Source organism: Drosophila ficusphila, unplaced genomic scaffold, assembly GCF_018152265.1.
Source record: "Drosophila ficusphila isolate 14025-0441.05 unplaced genomic scaffold, ASM1815226v1 contig_106, whole genome shotgun sequence".
NCBI lineage: Eukaryota > Metazoa > Arthropoda > Insecta > Diptera > Drosophilidae > Drosophila > Drosophila ficusphila.
In genome coordinates, this window is record NW_025063993.1 from 7,248,091 (window position 1) to 7,260,150 (window position 12,060).

General features: G+C 39.8%; 1 protein-coding gene across 7 annotated transcripts in view; it reads left to right on the forward strand.

The window, feature by feature from the left end:
- The window catches only part of LOC108096044 (FH1/FH2 domain-containing protein 3), a 42,888-nt gene that overhangs the window by 18,119 nt on the left and 12,709 nt on the right, over positions 1 to 12,060 (forward strand). For 4 of the 7 annotated variants that reach the window (XR_001771690.2, XM_017197401.2, XM_017197415.2 and 1 more), the window contains exon 2: positions 6,513 to 6,819. The exons of the other annotated variants lie outside the window; for them this stretch is intronic. Coding sequence is in view for 3 of the 4 variants with exons in the window: in XM_017197401.2 (XP_017052890.1) it covers positions 6,631 to 6,819 (189 nt within the window). In the remaining variant the exon portion in view is untranslated. The remainder of the gene's footprint in view (positions 1 to 6,512; positions 6,820 to 12,060) is intronic. 7 annotated transcript variants of the gene reach the window in all.

Below are 12,060 nucleotides of genomic sequence, written 5' to 3' on the forward strand. Positions count from 1 at the left end.
TACAAAAATTTTTGTGTGTATGCAATTTATCATGGCTAAAGTGAAAACACGTCCGAAGACGAAGAAGAAGAAGATGTGGAGATAAAGCGCATTGTTTATTAGACTATAAAATGATGGCTAAGACCCGGCTTGGCGTCGCTCATTAGGCCGAGAAATTATAAAAATCAAATAAAAGCCGGAGCTGTCTCTTTAATATTGTTATTCAAATGGGATGAGCTGTTGAGTGAAAAGCGCTCATAAAGGAAAATTGGGCATAAGCCATGACTAAACACGTTGGGCACACAGCCTCAGCTGTTTACTTTCCATTCATCATCAGCTGAGCAGAACATCAGGGCAAACATCCGTCGCACGGGGCGTATGATTAACGTCTCAGTGGGGCTTTTTCCTTTGTCATAGCATAGATCTCGGAAAGTTCAGAGCCAAAGAGGAGTTTGAATTCCAAGAACCCTATCTGATAAAAGCAAATTGATTAGACTGTTTTACGAAATCCAAGCAGAATTCTTTTAGAATTCCGATCCATTGGTTTTAGCCCGTCTTAAGTCAAATGGAAGATCGAAATATTCCGAATATTTATGTTGTTAGAGTCAACATAAAAATAACATACAAATATCGAACAATTTTTAGTGTTTGACCTGAATTCGACCAGAAAATTGTCGCAGCTGAGAGCAGAAGACGCCGAAAACTGGGCCACTTAGACTGTCCGTCTCCCTGCCCCTCTCCCTTTTGGCCAAAAAGTATTTTAACTTTATTGTTATTATGATTGTTGTTGCCATTTGTTGTCATTTGCATTGCATAACCATCGAGATCGTGGCCAAGTTGTTGCGCTGCACTCAAAATATTAGTCACGCACTCACACAGACCGGCAAATTAGTAGAGCAAATGAAAACCCACATAAAAGATATATTTACGATAAATCTGTGTAAATATATATATAGACTATTGTGTGTATTTCGGACTGCTCGAGTTTTGTAAGAATTCATGTCGCCTGGCATTTCAAAAATAACCGCAAGATGGAAATGGACCTGTGAACCGGGCCACATCGCTATATGACACATCCGAGTGTAAAGGGAGCCGATAAGGGGAAGGTGCCAGCTCGGTGATCTATCAAAGTGACAAAATGTTCAACACGAAGATTCTGCCATTTGTTATGTCAGATTGCAGATTGCGGGGAGAACTCACGTTTGAGATGCATTCCTTTCAGGTAGATCGAAAGATGCCTTGAATAGCGCGTAATTTAGGGTAAGAGCGATCTCCGAGCGACTTTCCCACGTAACACATAACATTTATCTGACCAAATGAGGCAAATAAATTATAAAGCCACTCACATTACATTCGTTGGAACGAGGCCTTTATCTCGGGTAGTTATCTGTAGCTTAACAATGTATTAGGCTCAATGCTAATTTCTATGATGATGTCGGCTGATCCCCCATAAAGTTAACATGTGAATGTTACTACTTTTAATTAAGGTTGTAAGTAAGGAACTTGTCAAAGTGTAAAAACTATTTTCTTAGCCGAAAAAATTAATATACTTGAAACTCTTTTGGATTTTCCTATTGAAGTTGTGAGAATGTTTTTCCAAACGGTTCTGTATATTTTCAACCCTATAATTTAGCTTGACCTCTTTCGATAAATCTTATTCTGACACTTTCATCTTCCTTTCCTTTGTGTAATATAAATGCATAATTTAAATTTCTTTTATTTGCTTTCTTGAAAACACTTTCCTCTGTTCGAGTGGCTACCGTTTGGATGCGTTTTCGATTTTCCATGCACACTCGAGCTGCGAGAGTAGACCACTTCTGACTTGACCCCAATCCGCAGTTTCCCCCAGCTTTTCCACCTCTTTCGCCGGGGGCAATTAACATATTGACACTTACGAATGGCACGGCTCCAGTTGGTAAGCTGGGAATTTTCCAGATGAACACGCCGTCGGCGATTTCCTGGTCTTAGTAGTGTCGCCTCTCCATTTCCGTTCGCCGGGTCTTATGACAATTACAATCGAGCAAAGGCGATTTGCTGGTATTGTTATAATTAACTGTGAAGAACCCACCTTCCATAATGAGTCGGCATTCCTGGACTTTGGCTTCAGCCGGGCATCCGTTGCATACGAAATAAGTTGGGCTTCTCTGGCCACCGTCCAGTCTAAGAATTCAATAAATCAAGCGCACACGCACATTATGCCATGGTATGCACGTGTCTTCCACCGATCCACCGATCCATTGGCTTTGGGCTTGGATAGCCCCGATCTCGGGTTTATTCTCGCTCTGCCTTTTTCTCTCGTCCCTCCTAATGTGCTCCAGTGTTTTCCTCAAACATTTAACCGTTTCAAACACAAACGTGACACAATTTTCTGTCTCTGCGCGGTTCAAACTTGTTTAAAAGACCATTACACTGGCCTACAAATAATTGTGTTATTACGGTTGCAATAGGATTGATTTGTTCAGTTCGTAATATGTATTTCTTTCGTATTAATAACTTTAATACTCTTACCCTAACTTTAGAAGTCATTTAAGTTGTTAATTTGATTGGCGAATCATTTGGTAAACCGCCTAATGAAATATATTTCATATAAGTGATGAATTCTCTTCTCCTCTCAGGTCATAAAATTACAGTGCTATTTTTTTGTTAACTAGTGTTGAGCTTAGCTTCAGAGTTCCAATTCCAATCCCAATCCAAGTTTCAGTCCCTGTGCCCAGGCCAATCATCGTTGTTTGCCGTGTTTTTTTTATTGGCAGCTGAAATTATTTTTAAATGCAGTCGCTTAACAATTTGATGTGTTGCAGTCTGTTAGCCAGTCCGCCTGTCAGTCAGTCATTCAGTCAAGGGGTCAAACAACTTTTCTGATGATTGCCGGAGAACCCTTCCCCCTTTCCCCCCTCCACACCTTCCCCTTTCCCCAGTGAAGCCACGCTCAAATTATTTGTTTACTTGCGAGTCTTGGAAAACGCATTTGGATTCGTTTTCTCCAGCACTCCGTTCCTAGCGTGACAAATCGTCTTGGAATGTGGAACTGTTTCCATAAGCCCATGCTCGCATGGGCATATATACTCGTATATATATATGTTCCTGTATTTTCTTGAATTTGTATGGCCAAATATTTGCTGTTCAGCGAGCCATAGCCACAACCGCTGCCAAAGTGGGAAGCTTTTTCAGCTGGTTTCCTCTTTTTTTGCGCATTCTGCGAACCCAATGAACCTATCTGGGTTTATGTCTTTATTAAGTAGGCGATAAGTATCGCGAATGCCTATCTGATACGTACAGTGGTAACTAGTACAAGCGTTTGGATTGTTCACTTCGCTGTTAACTAACAGATAAGACTTGAGTTACACGCTGCCCAAATTAAACTATTTGACTTCGAGTGAACTTGAAATCGATCAAGTGTCACGTGTGTTTGGTAAACACATAACATCAAGATGGTAGCGGGGAATTTGTGTGACTTGAAAAGTAAATAAAGCTGAAATTGAGTGTGTATACATGACTAACTTAATCATACGTTTTAATAAGCTTAAGTATTAAGTAGTCTTCATTTCTAAATGGAGTTTCTTGTGTAAAGACTCGTTTACCGAAATCATTTCATTGGCCATCGAAATTCTTGGGTTTTTTGGCACCAGTCATCCATTATAAAATGATTAGATCATTTTTTCAATAACCAATATTTTTTTAAACATTTTCTAAATTGACAATTATAGTGTCATTCAAAGTATTATCTTATTTTTAGCATAATATTAATTGAGGAAACATTTAGGTTATTTATTTATTCAACTTCTCTCAAAACGCTGAACTTTATCAATGTCAATGCTCCGTTAGGATCATCGTGATCAGCGGGTAATATTTAGTGGATCTGGGGAACCGCCGTGGGTAAGACTACTGCACAGTAGCTGTCAATTAAGCGTCTTTGGGAAATTGTTAAGTTATTAGCCATCGTGGTATGGAAATTTGCATAATTGATGGCATAAAACTGAAGAAGCAGCGGCTCCTCCAGCGGTTGCAACATGGTAAGTGGCATGGCGTCTTGGGGGAGGAGAGATGCTCCAGCCAGTAAACGACCACAAGGCAGTAAAAAGTGAAAGTTCATTTAAGCAAGTCAAGGCGAGTAGAGCCCAAATCACAAAAAAAAAAAACAACAACAAAAACCAAATCGAAAAAGAGGAGACCAGCGGTGTCAGCAAGAAAAAAAGAGTTTCCTTGAGCCAGCGGGCGGGTTTCATTACCTGCCAGTTGTTACTGTAGCTGACTGTGGCGGCTTTTGTTGGGGGTGCCGCTGCTGCCAAATTGCGCGGCCGACTGCAGCATTTGCATAAATTATTTACACTTTAATATGGCCAACATTGGCCGTCCGGCGCCATTGTCGTAATTTGTAACTAAATATGCCGCTGCTTGCCAGCCAGCCAGCATTTACAATGGCTTTTAGATTTTCCATAGCATTTGTTTAATTTCATTAAATCTCTGCACGTCGTCTGCCAATGAGGAAGCCATAGACCAGCTATAAGCGATTTTCGCTGATGGACACTTAACTTTTGACTTGGCCGAAACCCTTTTTTGGCCAGCCGCAATGAGATTGGTAAGCGTGAAAGTAAAATCGCTGCTTTTCGGCCGCAACTTTTTTCAGTTTTCAGTTTCGAAAACGAAACCAAAAGGCAGCCAGCCTGCCACTTGACTTTCGCATGTTGAGAACAAGTTGTTGCCGGTTTTTCTGATTGTTGGCAGTTTGGTTTTTCACTCTCCGCCTTTTGCCGGTTCTTTCCTGTATTTTGGCACACCTGCCTGCTGCGAAAAGGAAGCCCGGCAAGGTCCGTCTCTCTGCCGGTCTTCTCCTGTCTTTCAATTACACCTTAACTCTTTGTTGTTAACTTCCTTTTTGAACCCTTGGCCCAGCCCTAAAACCCACCTGAAAACACCTCGACTCCAGGCTTAATGACTCCACTCTACTTTATTTCACATTCCGTAGAATCGAGCGAGCAGTCGAACTCTGGTCTTTGGAACAGCTGTTTGCGTTTACACAATATTCTTGGCTTTTGTTTTCCCTTTGTTAGCCGCTTTTATTAGCCTTTTTATGGCTTTCGCTTTGTATCTGTATGTATAGGGTTTGTTTTTTTCGAGTATTCACTTCTTATTGCCGTTCGCCGTTGCTTCGCAATGAATTATTGCAATTAAGCGCGCTTTTTGTGGCTTTTTAAAAGCCGCCACTTTTGGCATCTGTGAAAAATGTGTTGAGTTAGTTGCTAAAATACGAAATAATTACATGTTGTGTAGTACAAATTGCCAAGTTACTTATTGCCAAATTGTAGCCACCGAGAATCTGTTAAGTGAAAAATGATTGGAATGGAATTTACTAATTGGTCAACGGGCAGAAGAAAGCTAATAGATGGAAATGGGATTGAGTAATATTTGAAGTAGTAATATAAATCTTAAGTATTTATAATTTTATGCATATGGGAAAGCTGGGCTTACAACAATTTGTTATTCAACTTCTTTCGACATTCAAAATAATATAAAAACTGTATTTATCTAATGAGTCTTTAAAATGTTGTCCGCTATGAAAACAAATTTAACTAATTGCGAGTTTATTGTTTTCCTCTTCCGCGCACTCATTAAATACTTTCTAAAACGCGACCATCTCGGCTTATTCCAACCCATTTCTCAACGGTCTTTGGACCTCCGCCGAGTTCAATGTCAGTGTGCGACAAGTGTTTGGGCCAGGTCTTCAAGTCCAAGTCCAAGTCCGTCTTCAAGAGCAACTCCGGCGGCGAACTGCGTCCATTAGAGTCACGTTATGAACAATTATGCGGGGCGAGAGAGGAGGGAGAACCACGGCTACCGACCGCCGACTGCCGACTACCACTCAAGAACCTCGTTAACAGACCCTCCGACCATAAACCAAAAAGTTAAAAATACCAACAAAAACAAAAACAACCTCTGCAGCGGGGCTCCTGCATATTTGCATAAACAGCGCACATAACGTCTGACATTTAGCGGTACCTCGGGGAAATAGATATAGACATAGCGGGTCCAAGACGTCGCCTTCTTGATATTCGGACCTGATTTGGTTTCGATCCGAGGCAGTGGCCTGCATGCTGATGACTTGGCTGTGGGGCGGGTGTTTCTCTCCACTGACATTGAATTGAAAAAGTTACACAACAATCAAACAGTCAACAATCCGAGCCGTCATGACGTTATGAGCCAAGGCGCTATTGTCGTCCGACCAGAAATCCAAAGACAAATATTTACACAAATGAAGAGAAAAGCGAGCGATCCGGTTCGGCATAGCAATTATGCTATCGCTATCCCCTTCGGGGAGGCGGGGAGTGGCGCTTTTGTGGGCGTGGCATGCCAACAATTTGCAATATTTAGCATAAAATTGCGCAACATGCGTGTGTACAATTATGCAACAATTTTTGTTTTATGTCGATTCGCCTCTGCCGTGGGGCTTGGCCCAAAGAGCCATAAAATCAAAATTAAGGCAAATTGCAAGCGGACTAATGCAAACAAAATCCCATGCCAAAAATCCATTTCAGTTCGGCTCAAGTGAAAATGTAAATAAATAATTGAGAGAGGGAGGAAATCGCGCAAAGTAAATAGACCCGAATTAAGCAAGACAAATGTGCAAAAGTGATTGAAAAAGTCTCGTTCAAAATGATTGTGAAAATGGAACCCGACGAACTGATCACGTTCCGAGTGCAGTACCTGGTGGACAGTGATCCCCTCTCGGCCTGCACCGCCTTCCCCGTTCCAGTGAGGGCCCCCACCTACGCCTTCGCCACCACGATGCCGCTGGCCAACCAGCTCGGCACCATCCTGCGGCTCCTCAATGCACCCATCAGTGTAAGCCACATTTTTATACAATAAAAATAATTTATTTTGTATTATTAAGTCAGTAGCATATGGGTGTATATAGTTTTAGGTGATTTGTAACCTTAAAAATAAGTAACAAGTTAAATTTACAATTAAAACACGAGTCTTGTAATTCTAAGTAGTAGTCTAAGTGGTTTAGTTTTGATGAAAAAAATGATAAAAAAATATTTTTATTTTTTGTGTTACCCATTTTAACATAACAATACTTTAGTTTAATTTAAGTCTAATTTATTTCTTTTAGAAGAACAAATATTGTTTACTAAAACCCTGTGCAAATAGTACAATTGAAGACTACTTTAATTTTCTTAAACAAAATATGTAAATTTGTTATATCAAACTAAGGTTTTCAACTTATAATCCTTTTAGCTAAAATGTTGGTCTGCTTACCTTTCTACTTAACCTGACAACAATGTATATTATTTTCCTTATTAAGCAAAAAATAAGTTTCTTCCCCTTTCTTTCTCGGTCTTAACTGGCTTTACTTATCTTTTGCCAGCTTATCACTGGCTAAATCTTTCGACCGAAAATCTTTTGTTGCTCGAAATTAAGCAAGCCATACGCACACAAATATGAAAAGGCATTAACTCTTATACTGCGCATTTACGAGCTACTTCTGTATACATTAATCGCTGGATAGCAGCATTATCACGATCAAGATTTTTATTCTTTATAGTTTCTGAAGGTTTGCCAAATTAAATATTTATTTTTATGCCATGACGACAACTTTTTGCAATCGTCAAACTACTGATACAACTCTTGATTAGTTAAAACGGCCAACAGTCGCCTAGAAAAGTAGACGAACTCTAAAAATTTGATCTACCACCTCAGGGAGGCAGAAATTCAAATTTAAATTTCGCACAGTGAGCATTCAGTGAGGTTTTTGCGGCTAAACACAATCATTTGCATAGCGTGTTTAAACGCATTTATCGCTCTACGCCGCTTCCACATTTCCTATTAAATAAACGAATGAAAGAATTATAACTCGTTCAGCACAGGCAAGAATGAGCCATTATTGCCCCGGGCAAAAAACACTAAAAAGTAAACAAAATCCACAATTGATTTATTTGAGAAAATTTCGCATGAAAGCCAGAGATTAAACTTTTGCCACAAAACTGAAAACCCAACAATGGTTGAAAAAGGGGCAAAGCAAAGGGCAGGAATAAGTCAATTGAAACGGATAAGTTTTATTTGCGGGCAGCTGAGTGAGCGTTGAATTGGAAAAGCCACAACTAAAACAAATGGATGGAAAGTTTTCGAGAAATTTGCAAAAATGGTAATTGGTCAATAATAAAGGGAAAAGTTTTCCGGGAAACCGAGCTAAAGTGTTTAGCATGTTCTTGGCCGCCACCATTACAATATTTTTATATTGTGGCAAGCGATTCGAAGTTCGAACAAATGATGCATTGCGAGGCATTGAACCCGCCTTCTCCTCCAGGAGGAGATTCCAGCCAGAAGACAATGGCAGATGCGGCTCGGAACCGGAGGCCCTGGATCTTAGGAGGGCTTGGCTTGGTTCGGTTCGGTAAGGGATCCCAGCCCAACGCGATCCACTGGGGGAAGAGATGGAGCTGGAACTGGAGATGGAGCTGGAGCTGGAGCCCTGGGGCTGGGCTAACTTATTGCTATCGCACAATCTGTGGCAACTAATAGGAAGTTGGAGCGCAGAACTGCAACTTCTCGGAGTGCATTGTGAAAGCGAGGGCCAGCCAGCTAGCCAGCAATTATCTAAGCCTGCCATTGTTTGGGCCTGACTTTGACTAATTTGCAAAAAAAGCCACTAAGGAGCATCGAACAGCCAGCCCCATTCCGTGGCTGTCATCTGTCATCCAGTCCAGTGGTTCAGTGGTTGGTAGCTGGTAGTCGGTGGAGCCGCAAGGATACGTAAATCTTGACAAGCGGCGGCAATAAATTCTAATGAGCAGATCGCAAAAGGAAGTTCTGCCGGCCTCCCCAGACCAGGATGTTGTCGTCGCGGCCAGATTTATGTGGCAGCCAGTTGCAGATCTGTATGGTCGGAGGACCAGGGAACTGGGGAGCCTACTGGCGAGCCAGTGGCAGCTGTAAATGCCATTTGTCCAATTAGTCAGAGAGCAGAACCTCGTTGCTCGCTGCTGCTCCCCTGCAACTTGTTAAATTTAGCGCATTACAATAGATTCATAAATTTTCGCCGCCTCGATCACTAATCTCCAATGCCGAGCTCGTCGGCGTCTTCGATGACATCAGACATCAGGCCAGCGAGCCAAACAGATTGAAAACGGACATAGTTAAAAATATAAATAATCATACTCGTTGTCGGCCAATAAAGTGATGTGAGCCCCGATGGGTTTTTATGGGTACAAAGGGTATATTAGTCAGGGAATAAAGTAACTTTTATTACTGTTTATAAAATGAGGTTTGAAACGAAGTGTATTTTGTAATTGAAATACCATTGGCTATCCCCTTAAACATATTTATTATATATATCTACACGTTATACACATATTTTAGTTTTAACATTTATTATTTACATTATATTTTATTTTTAAATATTTATATATAAATACTTGATTTTCTTTATCTTAAATGTAGAGCATAAATAATTCGAACAAACAAAACCAGAATCAAAACCTTACTTAACTTTATTTTGATTTCCATTTGAATGTTATTCTTTTTGCCAATTATTTTTGTAGCTTTTGCTTTTGCTTAGGCACTTTAGCAAAAAAAAAATATCGTGGAATTAGATAAGCATACAGGGAGAACTTTCAATCAATACAAACCAAACAAAGGCAGATAAAAAACCTACAAAAAAGCGACCAGCAATCAAATTGATACGCTCTTGCTGTTCAGCAAATAATTGTAACAAAAAACTAATTTAATTAATTGTAGTAAAAGTTGTTTGGAGGGCATTGCGTCACTTACATGTGTCATTCACACGACCGGGCAATTCCCAAATTCAAAGCCAATCAAATTAGTTTGGGCCAGTTTATACGCTCGGATAAGCCAGAAAATTTTCCATTGTCCATCGTACAATTCGCACACGTTGATCAAATATTTGAGCCACGTTGACACTTACGCATCTCTGGCTATTTGCAAAAATCATTCGCACAAGACGTCCTCTCTTCTTTGAAGTTTTTAAGTTCAATTAGCAGAGCCGTCCATCAGATTTTGCGGTCAGCTGAGGGTCAATCAACTTTGATTGATGTGAAAGCAAAAGTGTTAGTCACCTGAATCAGCACACAAAAACAAGGTCAGGCAAATGCCCATAAATATGGGTCTTTGTTATGTTATTTTTCGATTGTTAGCAATGACCAACTATCAGCTGAATAATCAAGTGTTTAAATAGTTATTTTTATTAACTTTAAAAAATATACGGGTAATAAAAAATATGTCATGCTGATAATTAATCACCATCATTACTATATACACGTTTTATATATTTAACTCAGCAAATCCAATTAAAATTCCACTTTAATTTGACTCCCCTTTATGGCTGTAAAAAGTTTGATAAATTAATGAAAATGAATTAGGAATTTGTCATTTCCATCAATAATTTATTTCGGCTACACTTTAACCGCTGTCAATAATTTGAAAATATTTATTTCTTTTCCTAACCATTTTGGATTTTTGGCCCGGTGTTGTTGTCTCTTTTTTGCATTTTCTCCTCTTCGAATTTTATGCTCGCCGCCTTAACTGTGTCAATAGCCACATTTATGTGTTTGGCAGATATCAGTTTGATTAAAAATCTTGTCATGCTTCACTCAAAGAAAAAAATCAAAAAGCCACCGATATTAAATTTGCATAGACCTGTGAATGAATGAAGGAATATGCGTGCAAAAGACGAGGCGAAATATAAATAAATCATAAAAGCGAGCCGGAATGGATTTAGTTTTTGGCCAATGTTTGCTTTGATTTTAATTGCCCGTTGGCTTATATAAAGAGGCGTTTATAAATACCGACTAAGCACGCATTTGACACATAATTTGAATGTGAATTTCCAGTTTGGGTAAACAATGACGGACCAACTTGGTCTAGAAAGTTTGCCTATGCCTAAATGCTGAATCAACATGCGGAAGTTTGACCCAAGGCGAAATTTGCTCGCCAAGTCGAGAGCTCTCTTTTTGATAAGAAAACGTGACTCGCTAGACAGCGTGGTACTTGGGAAAATATTTTTTATTTAGTTGAGTGTCGGCGAGTCATTTACCCGAGAAATCTTCAATTGGTTTTGTCGTCATTGCTCAGTTTTGTGAGGTGAAATGCAGTAATAAATTAATCACTAGAGGAAGGTGATGTCGGTGAAGTGTTTTTAGAATAGTTACTTAATAGTTCTGGGAAAAGTCATTGACCAATGCCTGGTCAATACTTTAATTTAGCAAATATTCTGCTTCTTTAAAGGAAAACCCTCAGGACATGCGAAGAGTTTTGCTGAGGGTGTGTCTAAAGCCTTTTGTCTGGCTTCAGCCGAACCCAACCTCTAACTTAAACTAAATTTTTCTGCTAATACCGGGGCGTGTACAAAGGGGCGTATGTGTAATCTTCCACCCGGATGACAGACAGTATATTTTTCCTTTTCTTTTCGAACTTTTGCTTATTCTTTTTTCGCACATTAAGCCAGCGTCGTCGACACAAATAATTCCAAGTTGTCCGGTAATCGTTCTGTAAATGCAGAAATAATTACTTTCAATACGCCAATAAAACAACGGTTGCGACCGCCGTCAATCAGCGCATTGGTGCACACGCAGCAGGAGCTTGATCAATCAGCGGCTGGAAAACGGAAAACCGAAGTCTGAAAACCGAAAGCTGAGAAAAGTAGGTGACCAGCCGGCGACGACGCGTCATCGTGGTCTTGGCCACCAATCAACTGGCGGCCTCAATGTGCGCCTAAACGAAATCGTCTGCGGACTTTCAATGCAGCGTCCGTCACAGTGCACTGAAAATAATATAATTTAAGTCAAATTTTACAATTAAATGGAGGAAATACCAACCCAAATGTAATCTTTATTTTCGGAATTTAGTTGCTTTAATAAGTTTAATTAAATTAAATGGTGCAGTAATTATTTCATTTCGAAAATGAAGTCCGAACGAGTGCATGATGATAATTTGCAACAATTAGTTGTAAATTTCTCTCTAATAATTTTCAGATATGAAAACTACTCAATTACTCAATTAGGTACAAGCAGTAGAATAATTTATTCGCCATCATTTTTGTGGCATATCTTTAAACAAATTGTACTA